The following is a 24,032-nucleotide window of genomic DNA, read 5'->3' as shown; positions in this document are numbered from 1 at the left end:
GAAGACGTACGACTACATCAACCGCGTTGTCATAACGCTTCCGCTTACGGTCTACGAGGGTACGTGGACAACACTCTTCCCCTCTCGTTGCTATGCATCACCATGATAGATCTTGCGTGTGCGTAGGAAATTTTTGAAATTACTACGTTCCCCAACAACAACCTCCACCGTCAACGACGGTAGCCTATCGGACACAATAGCAGGAGCATACCAGGCCTGTGGGCCCACAGGCCCGGCCGGGACCTCCACGGCCGTAAAGCTCCCGTCATCGCGCTGCAGCAGGCACGTCGTCGGCGTCGCCGCCCCTCGTCTGAGTTGCTCCTCCTCCACACCACATAGACGAGACGAATCAACGCCGGGGGCCGGCCCGCTAGGACCCAGATGGGGCCCGCAGGGCCCAGATCTGGGCCGGGTGCGCCGCCCCAACCTGCACCACCACGTCGTCTCGCCGCCACCTGCGCCAAGGGGCCACGCCACCACCTCGCGCGCCGCCGGCCACTGCCGCCGGGTCGTCGAGCCGAGGAGCACCGCCGCCGCCCCCATGACCCGAGCAGGGAGCCACGCGCACGGGGACAGGCAGTCCTGCCGCCGCCAACACCACCTAGCCAAGCGCCAGGGGCGACGTCGGCGGCGGCAGGAGGGAGGGGGAAAGGAGGGCGGCTGAAGGGGGAAGGGGCTCGCACCGCCCCGGGACCTCCCGGGGAGGCAGCACGGGGGCAGATCCGGGGGGAGGGAGGGGGGAAGGGGGCGGGGACGGCCGGCGGCAGCGAGGGGAGGGTGGGAGGACCCCTAGAGAGCCGCCATGTGTCATGGGCCGTGATTTTGCTCGTCAGCTGTCAATCTAGGATTCTACTAGGTGCCCCTATTTCTCGCCTTACGCGAGAGAGGGGCAAGCCTCGCGTTGGGGGCAGTCTCAAATGGCCCGGCCCAGCCAGGTGGGAGATCAGGGCCTTTTTCTTGTTTCTTTTTCTGTTTTCTGTTCTTGTTTTCTGCTTTATTTTGGTACTTTTATTTGTACTTTAAAATACTAAATACTCTTCAAAACACATTATTAAAAATGTTGAATAAGTATTAAAAATATTGAACAAGTATTTGAACAAATATTTGAAAAAAAATTAAATAAGTACAAAAAATGTTGAACAAGTATTTGAAAAATATTTAATAAGTATAGAAAAATATTAAACGAGTATTTGAAAAGTGTTGTACAACAATATTTGAAAATGTTGAATAAGTATTAAAAATGTTGAACGAGTATTTGAAAAGTGTTGAACAAAAATATTTGAAAATGTTGAATAAGTATTAAAATTGTTGAACGAGTATTTGAAAAATGTTGAATAAGTATTAAAAATGTTGAACAAATATTCGAAAAATGTTGACCAAGTATTTGGAAATGTTTATTAATTACTAAAAATATTTATTAATTATTAAAAATGTTAAACAAGTATTTGAAAATGTTGAATAAGTATTAAAAATGTTGAAAAAATATTTGAAAAAAGTTGAATAAGTATTAAAGAATGTTCAACGAGTATTTGAAAAGTGTTGAACAAAAATATTTAATAATGTTGAATAACTATTAAAAATGTTGAAAGAGTATTTGAAAAATGTTGAATAGGTATTAAGAAATGTTGAACGAGTATTTGAAAAATGTTGACCAAGTATTTGAAAATGTTGAATAATTATTAAAAAAATTGGACGTGTATTTGAAAATATTGAAAGAGTATTAAAAATGTTGAACAAGTATTTAAAAAATACTGAATAAGTATTAAAAAAATGTTGAACGAGTATTTGAAAAGTGTTGAACCAAAATATTTGAAAATGTTGAATAAGTATTAAAAATATTGAACAAGTATTTAAAAAATGTTGAACGACTATTGAAAAAAATATTGAATAAGTATTAAAAGGTTGAACAGGCATTTGAAAAATGTTGAATAAGCCATCGGACAATGTTGGATGTGTATACAACATATACGAAAATGTATATTAAAAACGAAAACAAACATAGAGAAGAAAACAGAAAACGGAACAAAAAGTCAAGAAGAAAAAAATCCAAACAAAAAATAGAGAAGACAAAAGAAAACCAAACAAAAAATGAAGAAAAAACAAAGAAAAGCCCTGTCAAAAAATAAAAAGGTAAAAGGAGAAAAAAAGATGAACAAATAAATGCAAAAGAAATGAAAACATAGAGAACAAAAAAGAAAAGAAAGAAAACCAAGACGAAAAAAAGGAAAGAAATGGTGCGACCCGCTTTCAAGTAGGCTCGCGCCTTCGTTTAGCACGAAGTGTAGGATGGCAAGGTGGCTAGTAGCACAAGCTTTCTTTGCTGGGTGGTTCGATCCTAAAGCTCCCCTTTTCCTTCGTTTTTTAAATGGAGTAAACGGATCAATGTTCGTTTTCAGTCCGCTTTCGACTCATGTCTGGCTCAATTTTGGACCATTTGCATTTGAACGGACACACGCGCCTTTGTCCTCTGGCCCGTCCATCGGAGACACAACCAATTTTCTCTTCCCTCCGCCCGCCATCACCCCCGTTCCCGGGCGCGTCGCCTTCCATCAAGGTCGTCTGACCACGCCATGCCATAGCCGGCCCACACCCGTGTTTCGGAAGAGTTTTTGGCGGCGTTCGTGGGTCCTTGTCGCCCGTGGGAGAGGAGCTACGGCCGCCGACGCCGCCAGTCGACTCCAACAACTTTCGGCAGGCGCTGCATTGCCGCAGGGTGCCCACCCCCCAACACCAACCTTGCTTTGCTATCTGCGAGGGGAGCTCGACGTGCTCTTTTCAGCCGCATCTCCACCACGATCACAATGTGTTCGACGCTTTACTCACAAGGTACTATGGATAGCGGGGATGAGTATTTCTTTCACAACTTCATTTGTTCATCGGATGATTCATCCTTGATGAAGAGCTTGTGGTGGTTGCATTGGTCTTCCATGACCACATTAGTAGGAAACGGCCTTGTTTTAGGGCCGGGATCAATCCACAGGCATGCTCCGGCCTTGAACCGCAATAGAGAGAGAGGCCACACCCTTCTCTATGCCGATTACTTTGAGAATACCACAATCTTCAAACGACATCAATTTCGTCGCCGATTTCGCATGAGGAGACATGTGTTCAATCATATTCGGGAAAGAGTAGTAGGATATGACCTATACTTTTAGGGCAAAGAGGATGCCCTTGGCAACTTTGGCTTCTTTTCTTACCAAAAATGCACCGCATCTATTCGCACGCTTCCATATGGAATTCCTGGTGATCTTGTTGATGAGTATGTGTGTATGAGTGAGCCCACATGTCTCCTCTCAATGTACAGTTTCTGCAAGACCGTGGTGGCAGTGTTCGGCCCCGAGTACCTGAGAGAGCCAAGTGTTGCTGATACAGAGAGTTTGTTGGCGATCAATGCCGATATGGGTTTTCCGGGCATGTTTGATAGTATAGATTGTATGCACCGGAAGTGGAAGAACTGTCCATTTACCTGGCAGGGGCAGCACAAGGGGCATGCGAAAGGTGACACTGTCGTACTTGAAGCGGTGGCTTCACAAGACCTGTGGATATGACATTCTTTCTTCGACATGACTAGTTCTCACAATGATATCAACGTGCTTCAGCGTTCTCCAGTGTTTGCAAAGTTTGCAGAAGGCCACTCCCTAGAGGTCAACTTTAAGATCAATGACCACCATTACAATAAGGGATATTACCTAGCTGATGGTATCTATCCTCTGTAGACAACTCTTGTGAAGACCATACCCAGTCCGCGGGGAGAGAAAAGACAGAGATTTGCCCAAATGCAGGAGAGTGCTAGGAAGGATGTGGAGCGTGCTTTTGGTGTGCTCCAATCTCAATGGGGTATCGTTCGAGACCCTACATTGACATGGAGCATTTAGAAGATTTGGGAGATGATGACCGCTTGTGTGATCATGCACAACATGATTGTGGAGGATGAGCTTGATGATAGTATCTACGACTAAGGGTTTGATTTTCAGGGTGAAAATGTTGAGTCTGAGCACCTACCTCCTGCAACCTTTCAACAGTTTATCCAATTTCATCATGAAACACGTGATTGACATACTCATATGCAGCTTTAGCATGACTTGGTTGAACACATATGGACTCACATCAGTAACCAGTAAATCTATCGATTTAATTTCTTTTCATGCATACAAATTTTGAGGTTGTAAGAGCAACTCCAAGGGAGTAACCATTTCGTCCGCCGCCGTCCGTTTGAGTCAGCGCGGACAAAAATGCCGGCCCAATGCGCAGACCTGTTTCATGTCTGTTTTGTATCCGCGCGGATCCATTTCCATCCCAAATTTGAGCCACATTTGGGTCGACGGCGGACACAAAGCAGACGTTATCTGCACCCGCCTCGTCCGCCTGTGTCCAGGCCTGCCCCACCTGTCACTCACCCACCCACGTCCCTTTGCTTTATTTTATTCGATGGCCCACCCCACCCCACCTCTCTCCTCTGTGCAGACGCCAAGGTGCACCTCGAGGCGCACTGCTCCAACGCGCCCGCCGCCCCGCTTGACCACCTCCTGCTCGCCGCGCGGCCCAGCCGTCGACTGGTGCGCCGCCGCCAACGAGCGGGGTACGGGCAGAGGTGAGCTCGCGGGATGCGGCGCGCACGAGCGGGGCACGGGCAGAGGCGCGCGAGGCGAGGCGAGGATGGCTCCGGCGAGCGCGGGGCGCGGAGCGGCAGCGCGTGGGACGGCTCCGACGGGCGCGGCGAGCTACAGCGCGAGCGGGGCGCGGCGCGCGGGACGGCTCCGTCGGGCGCGAGGTGGCTGCTTGTGTGCGTGCATGCACAATGCATGCTTCCCGCGTGTGTAGCTAGCCGCTCCGGTGCTCGTCGTGGCCTTCGCTCATCCTGCTTTCCGTGGCCTTCGCTCGCCCCTCTCGACATGGCCTCGCTCGCCCCGCTCGCGACCTCCCCTCCAATGCGCGGAACTTGTCGCGGTGCGCCGAGCTCGCTCTGCCGCGCAGCAGAGCCATGGCGGGCTCCAGCTCGTCCGCGCGCCGGGGCGGCGCTACTGGCCTCGCCTCCCCACGCCTAGCCACTGCACGGCCTCACCCAACGCCAGACCTCAAGCAGCAGGCTCCAGCTCGTCCCGGCCAGGGCCAACGTGCACTGGCGTTTGCGAGCTCCCTGACTCCTATGTGTTTGACAAAATGCCGATCCGGACATGCATAAAATCGGCCTGCCACCCGTTGGGTGCACGGCCGACCCAAACAAAAAAACAGACACGGACGTGCGGACGGGCGACCCAAACGGATAAAAAGCGGACAAAATCGATGTCCGTTTGGGTCGCCCCGTTGGAGTTGCTTTAAGATTATTTGATGTTGTGTTTTATTTCTATTGGGTTGTACGACTATTTCGAATATGAAATTATTTGCTATGTTTGATTTGAACTATTTGCTATGCTTGATTTTGGTATAAATGACCTCTGACAGACGAGATAAGGCCGCGCGTTGAACATACAGCTGATGCACACAAAAATCGAAACAAACACCGCTCCATTGCCATCTAAAACGGACAAAATCCGAACAATACGAGGCCTCCTTTGATTTGTAGGAATGTCATAGGATTTCTATAGGATAGGATTTGCATAAGAAAATTTCCTTTGAGACCATTTGGTTTGTAGGAATGGATTCCTATTCCTATATAGGATATGAATCAATCCTTCACATTTTGGATGAAAAAAAACGTTAGTTAAGACTCGATGAAAAAAAATTTATCCTATACATCAAATGACATCTGTTTGAAATGCATATTATCTCATTTTTTATGATTTTCCTATTCCTACGTTTTCAGACTGTTTGTTCATCGTGCAGTTCGATCCATGATGCAGCTGACACGCCCGCTCCCAATGCCATGGTTTCGGGCGCTCTTTTTGGTCCGCTGACACCGTCAATGATTCTTACCGTCTTTCTAGGCGTTCCTGGATTATCCTATGTACCCTCTGCCACACTCGCCCTTCCTCTTGACCGCTGCAAAGACTGGCATGGCAATGCGCTGCGCCCATGCCGTTGGATTGCAGACGAGACCTCTCTCGCAGCAGCATTGGAATACCTTATCTGCCTCGAGGCCAGTCAAATAACTTTTCTACTGACCATCGTTTAGCTTTTTCACGTGTTACCACCATTGCCTTTGTCCATACCATATAACCTTAACCACATCTCTGCTCGCCTCCTTACTGTTACTGGTGATCTGATCTTCTCCTGCTCTTGATACGGAGAGCTCTGCTCTGCTCATCAGCTCATGGCCCATGAGGTGCGCCTGCCTAAGCCTGTCCTACTTACAGTTCCCTGTTTTCCTTACACTTTGCACTAACCATCCAAAGATAGTGACAAATTTATGATTCTTGACTGGGAGGTATGGCAGGACGGCTGGCCTCTTGGACTGGGCCTGGGCACCCTGAATCCGGGAGCCGGGGCGGTCAGGAGCGTCGGCTCCTCCTCCTCCACCGCGGCATTCACCCCGTCCCACTGCGTCTCGTCCGTCGCTTCGTCTGATCTGGACACAGAGGTCAGAATCGATCAACTCCTCCTACTATCTGTCTGCAATATAACAGTGTCAGTGTAGGTCAGCTTGATTTGATGTTCCTGCTTATACTTTGTATGCTGCAGTCGGCGTGGTCTTTGCCGCGCGCTGGCGGCGGCGGCGGCGGCATCACGCTGGCGGCCCTGATCGGCCTGGTGGACGCTATGGAGAGCCGGCGCAGCAGGCGCCGGGGCGAGAGGGCGAGCAGGAGCGGCAGGCTGCGGGCGCTGCTGCTCTCGCTCTGCCTCCGGAGCCACCTGGAGAACGGCGGCGGCGCGGCGCCGTCGCTCGGCCAGTTCCTCGAGATGGAGAGGAGGGCTAGCGGGAGCAGTGGCCATCTCCACAGGATGCTTCCGTGGAACCGTGACTGACGAGCCTGTATCCACGATGCAACCGACGGAGGAATAAGATTTGCATGTTGTTATTCTTAAAAAAAAAAGATTTGCATGTTGTCGCTCATTTTTCTTCTTTTTTGAGGGACATGTTTTTTTTCGTGTAAACGCAAAGCTTACATATCATTCATCACTAGGTAGAAACAAGGGAGTACCTAGAACTCATCTAAATGAGATATAATTTGGTCTTATTCACTTGGAAATCAAGAACAAAAACAACCCACGTCAGCACACACGCATCTTATAACATCACATCCAATGACTATAAAAGGTGAATGAGATCAAATTATATCTCATCTAGATGAGTTCTAGCAAAACTGTAGAAACAAACGAAACATTACACTTAGGGATGTACACAGATAAACGGCGCAAAGGCGCCCATGGTGGCCTTTGTCCTGTTTGCTTGGCAGAGTGTGCCGGCCGCTCTCTTTCGGCGGTCTGGCCGTCCGTGATCTGCACAAGGCCGGGATTGCGCTCAGCGTCTGTTGGCTCTGGCTCCAGCGCGCGGACACTGCGAGGCCATGGCAACACCTCCATCTCCTCTCTGACCCCGAGGCTGTCGCGATGTTTCACGCGTCCACAACTTAGGCCACCAGTAATGGCCTGTCGTGCAAATTCTAGACGGACTACTGGATCAACGGTAGGACGGTGGCGGAGATCGCACTGGTCTTTGATCTGGTCCCTCGCCGTCGTCGCAAAAACCGCCTGGTGCACGACGGCATGCACCAGTGGGCGTGGGTACAAGGCATCAAGGGCGCCCTTGGTCCTTTGGCGCTTCTTCAATATGTCGAGCTCTGACGTCAGGTGCAGCTCGTTCACCTTTCAGTCTCCCCAGACGCGATCCGTTGGCACTGGACCGACTCTGGCCACTACTTGGCCAAGTCCTGCTACGAGCAGATGTTTGCTGGCTCCATCCGTGACCCCCATTGGCGCCTCATATGAAAATCTTGGGCACCTCTCCGGATGAAGGTGTTCCTCTGGCTCGCTGTCCTTGACCGCTGCTGGACGGCGGCCAGGCTTGCACGTCACAACCTCCCGCACGATGATTCTTGCCTGCTTTGTGACCAAGAGTTCGAGTGCATCCAACACATCCTGGCCCGCTGCACCTTCTCCAGACAAATCTGGTTCGAGGTCCTCTCCTAGTGTCAGCTGCACATCCTCCTGCCGCGCCTTGATGCGGATTTTACCCGTTGGTGGGAACAATCCCGTGACCTGCTTCCTGCGAGCGCTCGCAAGGGCTTCAACATTCTTGTTATGCTCACATCTTGGGAGCTTTGAAAGCATCGGAACAGCTGCGCCTTCGACGGGCTACGCCATTCCATCACCAGCATGTTCAAGACCATCCGCCAGGAGGCTCTTCTTTGGGCTCGTGCTGGGGCCAACGGATTGCACAACATCATAGGCGTAGGCTGATTCTTTTCTATTTGGGTTGAGCAGCCCCATCTTGTTCTTGCTGCTCAGGTATTGCGCTTAGGAACATGTTGTTGCAATGTTGTTCCTTTTGAATTGGGCGTGGCTAGAGGCCAGGTGATCTATTTCAAGCCAGCCCAATCATTATTTCGGAATTCCTAATAAATCATATAGGTCCATATAGTCCATTCATGCAAGGCAAGAGATGTGACTAAAGTTTAGTCCAATATCAACATCTGCCATGCTAAAGTTATACAATATGAAACTTTAAGTCATGACACATCTATTGGTATTGATTTCAGATTGTAAATGTTGGTACTTTTTTCTTAAAGTTGATCAAACTTTATGAGGCTTGACTTCAGTCGAATTTTATATACGAACTAAAAAGGACCGGAGGGAGTAGGAAGTTGGGCGTGCGCTCCTCCTCTGTTGCCCTCCTCGGCATGACGCGCCACCGGAATAAGCTGAGCCGTTGTCTAACTTTTTGTCGCACATGACTGGGATATGAAATGTCATCCAAAATCTGCCTCGGTGCAAAATACTAGTATACTGCTACTACTAGAAGAACGCCCGTGCGTTGCAACAGTGCCACATTAACTTTAAGAGTTCAATATTAATATTCTCATACATATCAAGTGACATTAGTGACCTTTTTTACCATCAAATCCTCACACACACACACTCTCCCTCCCTCTTCCTCACTCTCTCTCCCCCTCTCCCTCTCTCTCTCTCTAACACACACACACATATCCATCTTATTGGATACGGGACCATAATCCATCTACTTTACACACACACTAGTGCATAACAATATGGATTATGTGTATTATATTTGTCATCAGAACTGAGGGAATTAATTTCATGTAAATTGGCCAGCCACAGCTCCAAGAATACGCTGAGGAGGTGGCCCGGGTCGGCGTCGGCGCCGTCCGGCACGGGCCATGGGCCCGCTTCCAAGTGCGTCTGCGCGCCGGCCACACACGCCGGGTCCTTCAAGTGCCGCTTCCACCTCACCAACTCCTAGGGCCACGGCCACAGCCAGGGCCAGGGAAGCCGCCCTTCTTCGTCCCCTTCACCGGCCGCGGCCAACGGGTGCCGCGGCACCCGGCCTCGCCGTCCTCGTCCTCCGGCACCGTCGCGACCCAGTGACACAGCCCAAGCATCGGCCTCGAGAATCAAGAACGCTCGACGACGGAGAGGGAAGGGAAGATCATATACATGTCATTAAAAAGAGAGTTTATTTACTGCTCCTTCGATGTATTGTTTCCTTTGTTTGGAGATTGATTACCATCCGTGAGTTAAGGTAAGGTTAATGTGATTGAGCGATTTTTCTAAAAATCAAATATTTGTTTTCTAATTAATGTGATTGAGTGTTTTAAGGTAAGGTTAATTAATTTAGATTTGATCTTTAGAGATTGTTCGTGATTGATTCTATATTACTAAATAATTTGTGCCAGTATTGAAAGTTCTGATCTGTTCAGATTTCTTTCGTTGTGTGAGAGGGTGACGCGAAAATAAACCGATAAAGTGGGGGGAGGGAACGAAAAAAAATCTACAAAAAAAACCCAGCGAAGGTGGAAGGAGGTACCAAAAAAACCATAAAAGGTGGGACAAAAAAACCCTGAAAGCGAGACTACCAACTGCTTCATTAGAAGTAGAGACTCATAGTACAAGCTAGCTAGCTATAATAGTAGTATATTTTTGCTGAACAGATCCTAAAAACTACAAACAAGTGTTGGAGTTCATATATGTCTTCTGTGTGTAAGTTCCGATCCATCGATCCAATGCAGCTTAATTACAGTACAAGATATGTGTATATACATGGACTTAGAGTTTAATTAATCTTCACATGAGAATGATGAGGAAAGGCATAGGTATGTGTATATATATGTGGAGTTAGAGTACAACTAACCTTCCTGTATTATACGGAGTATAATATGTCTAGTTTCCTGTATGGAGATAATAAAATAAAAAATAAAACAAAATCAAATACCGAGGTTTTATAAGGAAAATAAATTAGTGGCATTGATTTTACCCTTGAAAACAACAAATAAATCCACATATAGTTTTCACAGAAATTCCGCTTTTTAATGGTATAAGAATAAGCATATAACCGTGCAATTTCGCAACAAAGAATTCCTAAGAAGAAATGAATCAGTGGCATTGATTATGACCTTTAAAGAAATAAAAAGTAAAACAAAATCAGGCTGATGAAGTTTTTTGTGAAAGAACGATGGTTACATTGGTATTACCCTTCCAGAAGAAAACAAATGAAAAATTGATGATATTTGCACACAATTTACATAGAAAATACACTTAGAGAAGAAATAAAATAAAATAAAAACCGGATAGAATAAAAAAGAAGTTTTCTACAACAGAATGAATTAATGGCATTAGTATTACCCTTTAAGAAGAAGAAAATAAAAATGAAACAATGAAAAAAAATTGCACATGATTTACACAAAAATTGCATTTTAATGTGCAATAATCATCATATAATAGTGAAATTTGAAAACAAAAAAGGGTTTCTTGAATTAGTGACATTGCTATTACTCTTTAAGAAGAATGAAAAGAAGCAAAATAAAATAAATAGTGATAATATTTGCACACAATTTGCATATGAATTTATTTCTTTTATAATAGGCAAAATAATAATAAAGCAGTGGAATTCCGTCAAAAAAGTTACTAAGAAAAAATGAATTAGTGGCATTGCCATTACCTTTAAAGAAGAAGCAAAACGAAACAAAAGAATATATAAATGAAGTTTATAGCTATATGCATCGTAATAGTGCAGAGGCCGGAGGTAAATCCTCCTTTTCTGAAAATAAAAATAAAAATATATAAATGAAGTTCTATAAAGGACAATGAATTACTTTCATTGGTATTAACCTTTAAAAATAAAGAAAATAAAAAATCTTAAAAAAACTTGCACACAACTTTGCGCTGAAATTGCACCTGAAATAAACATACAATAGTGCAATTTTTACACTACAATATAATTTAGACACATATTGTATGATACTTGTGTGTATACATTTTACACTCACCTAGCATCCCAAAAATACCCATTAAATAACCAACTAAAATAGAGAAAGAAAAACAGAAGCGAAAAGGCGTACAAACAAGCCAATAAGAAAACGTGTAACAGGCTTCAGCCCAATAAGAAATCGACTGACCCAAGATAATGGTGAGTCAAAACATTTCGGCACAAAATATGACAATACACCAACAGAAAAAAAAGAGCACACATCTTGGAGCAGCGATCAATGGTAAAAAAACGACTGACCCAAATTAGAAATACCTAGCTAAAGTGTTTTGAATTAGTGTGAGTGGGAGATTTTTTTTGCTAAGTTTGTCGACTTTCATTAAACAATAACTATGTCTGCTACGATAGAGGGGATAAGGGAGTCAGTATGGTGTTCATACCATTCCTCATAAAGTTTCTCCGTGTAAAATTGCTCTCCCGGACACAATGCAACGCGAGTGGGAGATTGTTATGCGCCATCTCATCGATTTCTTATTTGTTTGTTTGTTCAGAGTGTTTTCCGTGAGGCACAAAATACTCTCTTCATTTCATAATTTTTGTTTGACTAAAACCATGACAAGAATTATAAAATGAAGGAGGTAATTTTTATTTTCGGCTTTGAGAAACAAAATGTAAACGGTTAGAGCAACTATAGCAGAATCATCATATTGATAACATCCATGTCGTATATGAAGCGTGCTCCGTAATGTTTTGAAGGTTGCGGAGACTGTGCACACACAATTGTCATAATACGACCCCTATATGGTCCTTGCAAGTAGAATCCATATGTCATTTGTGTCATACATTATTTCTAGCATTTTAGATGTATGTAAGTTTCCAGAAAATTAAATTTGGGTTAGTCAGTTTTTTCAACTGTTGGCTGCTCCTCCAAGATTCATGCTCCCTTTCCTCTGTTGGGTGGCGTGTCTTGTTTTGGGGCGCCCCTATTCCTTGTGTTACGCGAGAGGGGATGCTCTCGCGTCGGGGCGAGCCCCAGACGCGCGGGCGCCACAGCCTGTTTTGTTTTTTTCTTTATTTCTATTTTCTGTTCTCATTTTTTATTTTTTTGTACTTTTCTTTATAGCGGGGGGGGGGGACCCCCAGACGCGCGGGCGCCACAGCCTGTTTTGTTTTTTTCTTTATTTCTATTTTCTGTTCTCATTTTTTATTTTTTTGTACTTTTCTTTATACTTTAAATTATTCTACATATATATATATGTATATATTACAAAGAACACTGTTCAAGAACACATTCAGAAAAAATGTTGAATAAGTATTAAAAAATGTTGAACAAGAATTTGAAAAATGTTGATCAAGTATATGAAAAAATGTTGAAGAAGTATTAAAAACATTGAACAAGTATATGAAAAATGTTGAACGGGTATCAAAAAATGTTGAACGAGTATATGAAAAATGTTGAACAAGTATTACAAATGTTGAACAAGAATTTGAAAAATGTTGAACAAGTATTTGAAAAATGTTGAATAGGTATTAAAAAATGTTGAACGGGTATTTGAAATTGTTGAATAAGTATTTGAAAATGTTGATCAAGTATTTGAAAAAATATTGAATAACTATTAAAATGTTGAACAAGTATTTGAAAAATGCTAAAATAGCGTTCAGACAATGTTGACCGTGTATACAAAAAATGTTGATCACTTGTTACAAAAAATGTTTTTGATATGTACAAAAATGTGGAGTGAAAACAAAAACAAACATAAGAAAACACAAAAGAAAAACGAAAAACGGAGAAGAAATAAGAAAACCATGACAAAAAAAAACCGAGAAGAAGAAAGAAAACCAAACAAAAAATGGTGAATAACAAAGAAAATGCAAAAAAGAATGAAAAATAATGACAGAAGAACGGAGAAGAAAAAAGAAAATAAATAAAATAAAATAAAAAGGAAAAAACTGGAAGAAAACGGCTCGAGTAGCCTCAGGTAGGTGGTGCCCCTTTTTCTTCCCACGAAATTTTGTTGGGCGGAGTGGCTGGTGCAGCACGTGTTCAACCTGAAGACCAGGGATCGAATCCATCCCCCTTCTACCATTTCCTTTTTACGAACATATGCATGTAAATGGGCTGACCCCAGACAACGCAAAGGGAGAAAAAGCTTCAGCAAGACTTCCTCTCTCGATCGCTCAATGCGATAAATAGCGTTCGCGCTTGTTTTTGACTGTGAATTTTCGACTGACCTCTGTTTTGGGCCAATTAATTCCGTAATAGCTCTATCTAGCCCATGTGACGGCCCAGCCCTCCCCTCTCTCCTTTCTTCCTTTCTAGTTTTATCTTTTTATTTATTTAATTTAATTTTAATTTTTATTAGTTCTTTTGTGGAAATCTTTGGGATGTTGGGTGAGTGTAAACGCATACACCCAAATACAATGCAATATGTGTGTTGCACTATTACATGATTATTCTTTGCATACTACAAAAGTGCAATTACAGTGCAAAGTTGTAACAAACTCCTTTGTTCAATGTAAGCACTTGTGAGATATGTGTGTGGTTGGCTGCAAACACCAAAACAAGTTGAGCACATTGGTTGTGGAGGGCCGATCCATTCACAGCCATGCAGTATGTTTGGATTGTCGTGTAGTCCATGACACCATCGGTGTTGGATTATAGATGGGTTTTGGCCCATACAAGACAATAATCCATGGTTAATTTCTAAGATCCATTTAGGTGTATGGCAAATGATGGGAATTTTGGTACCATACTGCTAGAGTAGTAAGAGTGAGACGCCTTTATAAGGGCTACTCTACCATATGCCATTAGCTTGGGAAAATAAGTTGTACACGCGCTCTCTTCCTCCTCTGCCGCCCGCCTTGCCATGCCATGCAGGTTGCGGAAATGAGTCGAGCCTTATTTTTGCCAGTCAAGAATGGTTAATTAAGTGCGCTGGACCGTGGAGTAAACCCTAACTCACTCACTCCTTCTTGCACAACCGTAGCCATTGATACGTCTCCAACGTATCTATAATTTTTGATTGTTCCATGCTATTACATTATCTGTTTTGGATGTTTATGGGCTTTATTATACACTTTTATATTATTTTTGGGACTAACCTATTAACCTAGAGCCCAGTGCCAGTTTCTGTTTTTCCTTTGTTTTTAAGTATCGCAGAAAAGGAAAATCAAACGGAGTCCAAATGACCTGAAACCTTCATGGGGATCATTTTTTGGACCAGCAGAAGCCCACGGAGTACCGAAGGTGGCCAGAAGAGTCGCGCGAGGGGGCACGCCCCCTGCCGTCGTGGCCCCCCTGACCCTTCTTTCGTCTATACTATATATATATATATATATATAGCCTATATATCCATATACCCTAAAAACTTCGAGGAGCGGAATAGATCGGGAGTTCCGCCGCCAGAAGCCTCCGTAGCCACCGAAAACCAATCTAGACCCGTTCCGGCACTTTGCCGGAGGGAGGAATTCCTCTCCGGTGGCCATCTTCATCAATCCCGGCGCTCTCCATGATGAGGAGGGAGTAGTTCTCCCTCGGGGCTGAGGGTATGTACCAGTAGCTATGTGTTTGATCTCTCTCTCTCTCTCTCTCTCTCGTGTTCTTGAGGTGGTAAGATCTTGATGTATCGCGAGCTTTGCTATTATAGTTGGATCTTATGATGTTTCTCCCCCTCTACTCTCTTGTGATGAATTGAGTTTTCCCTTTGAAGTTGTCTCATCGGATTGAGTCTTTAAGGATTTGAGAACACTTGATGTATGTCTTGCACGTGCTTATCTGTGGTGACACTGGGATATCATGTGATCCACTTGATGTATGTTTTGGTGATCAACTTGCGAGTTCCGTGACCTCGTGAACTTATGCATAGGGGTTGGCACACGTTTTCGTCTTGACTCTCCGGTAGAAACTTTGGGGCACTCTTTGAAGTTCTTTGTGTTGGTTGAATAGATGAATCTGAGATTGTGTGATGCATATCGTATAATCATATCCATGGATACTTGAGGTGACATTGGAGCATCTAGGTGACATTAGGGTTTTGGTTGATTTGTGTCTTAAGGTGTTATTCTAGTATGAACTCTATGATAGATTGAACGGAAAGAATAGCTTCGTGTTATTTTACTACGGACTCTTGAATAGATTGATCAGAAAGGATAACTTTGAGGTGGTTTTGTACCGTACAATAATCTCTTCGATTGTTCTCCGCTATTAGTGACTTTGGAGTGACTCTTTGTTGCATGTTTAGGGATAGTTATATGATCCAATTATGTTATTATTGTTGAGAGAACTTGCACTAGTGAAAGTATGAACCCTAGGCCTTGTTTCAACGCATTGCAATACCGTTTGTGCTCATTTTTATCACTTTTTACCTTGCTGTTTTTATATTTTCATATTACAAAAACCTATATCTACCATCCATATTGCACTTGTATCACCATCTCTTCGCCGAACTAGTGCACCTATACAATTTACCATTGTATTGGGTGTGTTGGGGACATAAGAGACTCTTTGTTATTTGGTTGCAGGGTTGTTTGAGAGAGACCATCTTCAACCAACCTACGCCTCCCACGGATTGATAAACCTTAGGTCATCCACTTGAGGGAAATTTGCTACTGTCCTACAAACCTCTGCACTTGGAGGCCCAACAACGTCTACAAGAAGAAGGTTGCGTAGTAGACATCAAGCTCTTTTCTGGCGCCGTTGCCGGGGAGGTTAGCGCTTGAAGGTATATCTTTAGATCTTGCAATCGAATCTTTTAGTTTCTTGTTTTATCACTAGTTTAGTTTATAAAATAAAATTACAAAAAAATTGAATTGAGTTTGCCTCATACGCTTCATCTTTTTAATATATTTCATGAGAATGATGGAAAGGAAAATTGTGCTCAAGTGCTAGAAGAAGAAGTCTATAAAATGTTTGGCACTAAATCTTTGAATGATGAGCATGATTGCAATGTTGTCAGTATGAACTCTTTGAATATCCATAGTACTAATGATGATTGCACTAGTCATGATGAAAATATCTCTTATAAGCATGCCGATTTTTGTGGAGTGCATAGAGTTTGCAATTACATACCAAACAGGGAAGATAGATTTTGCAAGAGGTATAAGTATTTGGAAACTAAATGGTTGCAATAAAGGCTAGATGTTTGTGCTGAAAATTTAAACTTTCTTGGCCCTACTTGTGAACTTTGCAATGAACGTGATCATTTCAGTACCCAATGCAAATTGTTTCATGATCATATCGTGTCCAAAAATTGTGATGACTTGATTTCCCTTGCACATCATAATGAACTTAGTTTTCTCTTGGGTTATGAAGAAATGAAACGTATATCTAAGGTCATTCCAGAATTTGCCCTTCATGGAGTTCTTAATTTTGATCTAGAGGAAATTTATATGTATTGTGCGGTGAATTGCATTGAAAATCCTTATATTGCCAATTACATAAAGAAAAGGAAACAAATAGAGGATGAAGAGAATACTAATGAAAGGGAAGAGACTTCCCAATATCCTCCTACTATTTCTTATGATGAATCAGGTAACGAGGAGGAGCCTCCTATTCAACCAATCTCATTAATAAGGAGCTCCAAAAAGAGGATTGAACCCACACATGATGTGAAGAAGAAAAAGAAAAGACGGAGAAGCAAAGGTAGAAAGGTATCCCTGCCAAATGATGTTGCTTCTATTACTCATTGTGATGATGATAATTGCTATATTATTGGTACCATCCATACTATTAATGATGAGAGTGATTATGCTTATGAGATGAAAAGGCCCAAGCTTGGGGATGCTATGTTTGATGAAGATGATGTTTTTGAGAATATATTTGCTGCAATTAATGTTTGTCCCAAACTTGGGGATGCTACGTTTAATGAAGATGATATTTTTAGTCTCCCAAGTTTTGATATGCAAATTTATAATGATGATAGCATGCCTCCTACTTATGATGATTATATTGATGAAAGTGGGTTTGGAAGAGTGTCAACTTTAGGAAGTAATGATCCCACTATTTTGGAGGATGTTGAATCTTATTATGACAATTATGAAAGTGGATTTAGAGAGGTCATGACTTTATTTAGTGATGATTCCACTATCTTGGAAGAGGTTTCAATTGATTATGATGAGAACACAATTGCTACTTATGATGATTACTGTGATGATACTTATGCTATAAAAAGTAGAGATGATTATATTTATAAAACTTGTCATGATTATGATTACCCTTTTTCTGAACATTTCTCCTTTAATGTGGAAACAATTTATATTATTCGAGTTTCTTATGATGCTCCCACTATTCCGAATGAGAAAATTTTTGCTTATGTGGAGAGTAATAAAATTTCTATGCTTTTAGATCATGAAAAGAATGCTTTAGGTGCTGGTTATATTGTTGAATTCATTCATGATGCTACTGAAAATTATTACGAGGGAGGAATATACGCTTGTAGGAATTGCAATAATACCAAGTTTCCTCTCTATGTGTTGAAAATCTTGAAGATTTGCTTGTTTTACCTTCCTATGCAAGTTAATTGTTGTTCCCATAAGTTGTTTGATCACAAAATCCCTATGCATAGGAAGTGGGTTAGACTTAAATGTCCTAGTCATATTCTTCATGATGCTCTCTTTATGTTTCAATTCTTATCTTTTATGTGAGCATCATTGAAATCATCATGCCTAGCTAGGGGTGTAAACGATAGCGCTTGTTGGGAGGCAACCCAATTTGCTTTTTGTTCCTGCTTAGTAATAAATAATTCATCTAGCCTCTGTTTAGATGTGGTTTTATGTTTCAATTAGTGTTTATGCCAAGTAAAGCCTTTAGGACCTTCTTGGGTGATTGTTATTTGATCTTGCTGTAAAAAACCAGAAAGTATGCGCTCACGAGAATAATTTTCATTTTTACCAGAGAGCGATAAAATACCAATTCCACTTGAAATAAATTAATAAACAAATTGCCTAGGACTTCATAATTTCTCAGGATTTTTGGGGTTCGAGAAGTTTGCGTTAGTTACAGATTACTTCAGACTGTTCTATTTTTGACAGATTCTGTTTTTCATGTGTTGTTTGCTTATTTTGATGAATCTATGGCTAGTAAAATAGTTTATAAACCATAGAGAAGTTGGAATACAGTAGGTTTAACACCAACATAAATAAAGAATGATTTCATTATAGTAACTTGAAGTGGTGTTTTGTTTTGTTTCGCTAACGGAGCTTACGAGTTTTCTGTTAAGTTTTGTGTTGTGAAGTTTTCAAGTTTTGGGTAAAGATTCGATAGACTATGGAATAAGGAGTGGCAAGAGCCTAAGCTTGGGGATTCCCAAGGCACCCCAAGGTAATATTCAAGGACAACCAAGAGCCTAAGCTTGGGGATGCCCCGGAAGGCATCCCCTCTTTCGTCTTCATTCATCGGTAACTTTACTTGGAGCTATATTTTTATTCACCACATGATATGTGTTTTGCTTGGAGCATCATTTTATATTCTTTTGTTTTGCTTGCTGTTTGAATAAAATACCAAGATCTGAAATTCTTAAATGTTAGAGGGTCTTCACATAGTTGCATAATTATTCGGCTACTCATTGATCTTCACTTATATCTTTCGGAGTAGTTTGTCATTTGCTCCAGTACTTCACTTATATCTTTTTAGAGCATGGTGGTGGTTTTATTTTGAAGAAATAGATGAACTTTCATGCTTCACTTATATTATTTTGAGAGTCTTTAGAACAGCATGGTAATTTGCTTTTAGGCATAATAAAAACTTTCATATAAGTGCATTGAATACTATGAGAAGTTTGATACTTGATAATTGTTTTGAGATATGGAGATTGTGATATTAGAGTCATGCTAGTTGAGTAGTTGTGAATTTGAGAAATACTTGTGTTGAAGTTTGTGATTCCCGTAGCATGCACGTATGGTGAACCGTTATGTGATGAAGTCGGAGCATGATTTATTTATTGATTGTCTTCCTTATGAGTGGCGGTCGGGGACGAGCGATGGTCTTTTCCTACCAATATATCCCCCTAGGAGCATGCGCGTAGTACTTTGTTTCGATAACTAATAGATTTTTGTAATAAGTATGTGAGTTCTTTATGACTAATGTTGAGTCCATGGATTATACGCACTCTCACCCTTCCACCATTGCTAGCCTCTCTAGTACCACGCAACTTTCGCCGGTACCATAAACCCACCATATACCTTCCTCAAAACAGCCACCATACCTACCTATTATGACATTTCCATACCCATTCCGAGATATATTGCCATGCAACTTTCCACCGTTCCATTATTATGACACGCTTCATCATTGTCACATTGCTTTGCATGATCATGTAGTTGACATTGTATTTGTGGCAAAGCCACCGTTCATAATTCTTTCATACATGTCACTCATGAGTCATTACACATCCCGGTACACCGCCGGAGGCATTCATATAGAGTAATATTTTGTTCTAAGTATCGAGTTGTAATTCTTGAGTTGTAAGTAAATAAAAGTGTGATGATCATCATTATTAGAGCATTGTCCCAGTGAGGAAAGGATGATGGAGACTATGATTCCCCCACAAGTCGGGATGAGACTCCGGATGAATTTTTTTTTAAAAAGAGGCCAAAAAGAAAAGAAAAGAAAGAAGGCCCAAATAAAAAATGAGAGAAAAAGAGAGAAGGGGCAATGCTACTATCCTTTTACCACACTTGTGCTTCAAAGTAGCACCATGATCTTCATGATAAAGAGGCTCCTATGTTGTCACTTTCGTATACTAGTGGGAATCTTTCATTATAGAACTTGGCTTGTATATTCCAATGATGGGCTTCCTCAAAATGCCCTAGGTCTTCGTGAGCAAGCGAGTTGGATGCACACCCACTAGTTTCTTTTGTTGAGCTTTCATACACTTATAGCTCTAGTGCATCCGTTGCATGGCAATCCCTACTCACTCACATCGATATCTATTGATGGGCATCTCCATATCCCGTTGATACGCCTAGTTGATGTGAGACTATCTTCTCGTTTTTGTCTTCTCCACAACCACCATTCTATTCCACCTATAGTGCTATGTCCATGGCTCACGCTCACATATTGCATGAAGATTGAAAAAGTTTGAGAACATAAAAAATATGAAACAATTTCTTGGCTTGTCATCGGGGTTGCGCATGATTTAAATACTTTGTGTGGTGAAGATGGAGCATAGCCAGACTATATGATTTTGTAGGGATAACTTTCTTTGGCCATGTTATTTTGAGAAGACATGATTGCTTAGTTAATATACTTGAAGTGTTTTTATTTTTATGTCAATATTAAACTTTTGTCTTGAATCTTATGGATCTGAATATTCTTGCCACAATAGAGAAGATTACATGGATAAATATGTTAGGTAGCATTCCACATCAAAAATTCTGTTTTTATCATTTAGCTACTCGAGGACGAGCAGGAATTAAGCTTGGGGATGCTGATACATCTCCAACGTATCTATAATTTTTTATTGTTCCATGCTATTATATTATATTATTTTTGGGGATAACCTATTAACCTAGAGCCCAGTGCCAGTTTCTGTTTTTTCCTTGTTTTTAAGTATCACAGAAAAGGAAAATCAAACGGAGTCCAAATGACGTGAAACTTCACGAAGATCATTTTTGGACCAGAAGAAGCCCACGGAGTACCGGAGGTGGGCTAGAAGAGTCCTGAGGCCACCACGAGGGTGGGGGCGCGCCCTACCCCCCTGGGCATGCCCCCCTGCCTCGTGGCCGCCTCGTGGCCCCCCTGACCGACTTCTTTCACCTATATATATCAACATACCCTAGAAACATCGAACGGCAGAATAGATCGGGAGTTCCGCCGCCAGAAGCCTCCGTAGCCACCGAAAACCAATCTAGACCCGTTCCGGCACTCTGCCGAAGGGGGGAATCCCTCTCCAGTGGCCATCTTCTGAAGGAAATATGCCCTAGAGGCAATAATAAAGTTATTATTTATTTCCTTATATCATGATAAAAGTTTATTATTCATGCTAGAATTGTATTAACCGGAAACATAATACATGTGTGAATACATAGACAAACAGAGTGTCACTAGTATGCCTCTACTTGACTAGCTCGTTAATCAAAGATGGCTATGTTTCCTAACCATGGACAAAGAGTTGTTATTTGATTAATGGGATCAAATCATTAGTTGAATGATCTGATTGACATGACCCATTCCATTAGCTTAGCACCCGATCGTTTAGTATGTTGCTATTGCTTTCTTCATGACTTATACATGTTCCTATGACTATGAGATTATGCAACTCCCGTTTGCCGGAGGAACACTTTGGGTGCTACCAAACGTCACAACGTAACTGGGTGATTATAAAGGAGCATTACAGGTGTCTCCAAAGGTAGATGTTGGGTTGGCGTATTTCGATATTAGGATTTGTCACTCCGATTGTCGGAGAGGTATCTCTGGGCCCTCTTGGTAATACACATCACATAAGCCTTGCAAGCATTACAACTAATATGTTAGTTGTGAGATGATGTATTACGGAACGAGTAAAGAGACTTGCCGGTAACGAGATTGAACTAGGTATTGGATACCGATGATCGAATCTCGGGCAAGTAACATACCGATGACTAAGGGAACAACGTATGTTGTTATGCGGTCTGACTGATAAAGATCTTCGTAGAATATGTAGGAGCCAATATGGGCATCCAGGTCCCGCTATTGGTTATTGACCGGAGACGTGTCTCGGTCATGTCTACATTATTCTCGAACCCGTAGGGTCCGCACGCTTAAGGTAACGATGACAGTTATATTATGAGTTTATGCATTTTGATGTACCGAAGGTTGTTCGGAGTCCCGGATGTGATCACAGACATGACGAGGAGTCTCGAAATGGTCGAGACGTAAAGATTGATATATTGGAAGCCTATGTTTGGATATCGGAAGTGTTCCGGGTGAAATCGGGATTTTACCGGGTTACCGGGAGGTTACCGGAACCCCCCGGGAGCCATATGGGCCTTCATGGGCCTTAGTGGAAAGGAGAAAGGGGCAGCCAAAGGTGGCTGCGCACCTCCCCCCTCCCCTAGTCCTATTAGGACTAGGAGAAGGTGGCCGGCCCCCCTCTCTCTCTTTCCCCCCTTGGGAATCCTAGTTGGAATAGGATTGGGGGGGAGGAATCCTACTCCCGGAGGGAGTAGGACTCTCCTGGCGCACCCCTTGTGGCCGGCCAGCCTCCCCCTTGGCTCCTTTATATACTGAGGTAGAGGCACCCTAGAACACACAAGTTGATCCACGTGATCTATTCCTTAGCCGTGTGCGGTGCCCCCTGCCACCATATTCCTCGATGATACTGTAGCGGAGTTTAGGCGAAGCCCTGCTGCTGTAGTTCATCAAGATCGTCACCACGCCATCGTGCTGACGGAACTCTTCCCCGACACTTTGCTGGATCGGAGTCCGGGGATCGTCATCGAGCTGAACGTGTGCTCGAACTCGGAGGTGCCGTAGTTTCGGTGCTTGATCGGTTGGATCGTGAAGACGTACGACTATTTCCTCTACGTCGTGTCAGCGCTTCCGCAGTCGGTCTGCGTTGGGTACGTAGACAACACTCTCCCCTCTCGTTTCTATGCATCACATGATCTTGCATGTGCGTAGGAATTTTTTTGAAATTACTACGAAACCCAACAGTGTGATGGTGTGTCCGAACATCACAACTGCACCCTATTGGATATGGTGCATACCATGATGTCTCTTATCGAATTACCACTATCGTTTATGGGTTAGGTATTAGAGACAACCGCACTCACTATAAATAGGGCACCACACAATTCTGTTGAGACAACACCATATGAACTATGGTTTAGAAAAACCCTAACCTGTCGTTTCTTAAAAGTTTGGGGCTGCGATGCTTATGTGAAAAAGTTTCAGGCTGATAAGCTCGAACCCAAAGCGGATAAATGCATCTTCATAGAATACCCAAAACAGTTGGGTATACCTCCTATTTCAGATCCGGAAGCAAAAGTGATTGTTTCTAGAAATGGGTCCTTTCTCGAGGAAAAGTTTCTCTCGAAAGAATTGAGTGGGAGGATGGTGGAGACTTGATGAGGTTATTGAACCGTCACTTCAACTAGTGTGGAGCAGGGCACATGAAGTTGTTCCTGTGGCACCTACACCAATTGAAGTGGAAGCTTATGATAGTGATCATGAAACTTCGGATCAAGTCACTACCAAACCTCATAGGTCGACAAGGATGCATACTACTTCAGAGTGGTACGTAATCCTGTCTTGGAAGTCATGTTGCTAGGCAACAATGAACCTACGAGCTATGGAGAAGTGATGGTGGGCCCGGATTCCGACGAATGGCTCGAGGCCATAAAATCCGAGAGAGGATCCACGTATAAAAACAAAGTATAGACTTTGGAAGAACTACTTGATGGTCGTAAGGCTGTTGGGTGCAGATGGATTTTAAAAGGAAGATGGACAATGATGGTAAATGTCACCATTAATAAAGCTCGACTTGTCGTTAAGATGTTTTCCGACAAGTTCAAAGGAGTTGACTACGATGAGACTTTCTCACTCGTAGCGATGCTAAGAGTCTGTTGGAATTATGTTAGCAGTTACTGCATTATTTATGAAATCTTGCAGATAGGATGTCAAAACATTGTTTCCTCGATGTTTTTCTTGAGGAAAGGTTGTATGTGATAAAACTAGAAGTTTTTTTGACAATCCTGAAAGATGCTAACAAGTATGCGAAGCTCCAGCAATCCT

At 42.8% G+C, this 24,032-nt stretch overlaps 1 protein-coding gene across 1 annotated transcript; it reads left to right on the top strand.

Moving 5' to 3' along the window:
* Positions 1-6,093: 6,093 nt before the first annotated feature.
* LOC125548806 lies at positions 6,094-7,085 on the top strand. Its single transcript, XM_048712345.1, has 3 exons — positions 6,094-6,262; positions 6,374-6,517; positions 6,619-7,085. The coding sequence occupies exons 1-3, from the start codon at positions 6,251-6,253 to the stop codon at positions 6,901-6,903; spliced, it is 441 nt and encodes a 146-aa protein (XP_048568302.1). The 5' UTR covers positions 6,094-6,250; the 3' UTR covers positions 6,904-7,085.
* Positions 7,086-24,032: the final 16,947 nt, after the last annotated feature.

Source organism: Triticum urartu, chromosome 3 (genome assembly GCF_003073215.2).
Source record: "Triticum urartu cultivar G1812 chromosome 3, Tu2.1, whole genome shotgun sequence".
NCBI lineage: Eukaryota > Viridiplantae > Streptophyta > Magnoliopsida > Poales > Poaceae > Triticum > Triticum urartu.
This window is presented reverse-complemented; position numbering and strand designations above follow the sequence as displayed.

Excerpts from the sequence above, each read along its gene's own strand:
- LOC125548806 (XM_048712345.1), top strand. Across the intron at positions 6,518-6,618 it reads CGTCTGATCTGGACACAGAG|TCGGCGTGGTCTTTGCCGCG; the intron begins GTCAGAATCGAT and ends TGTATGCTGCAG.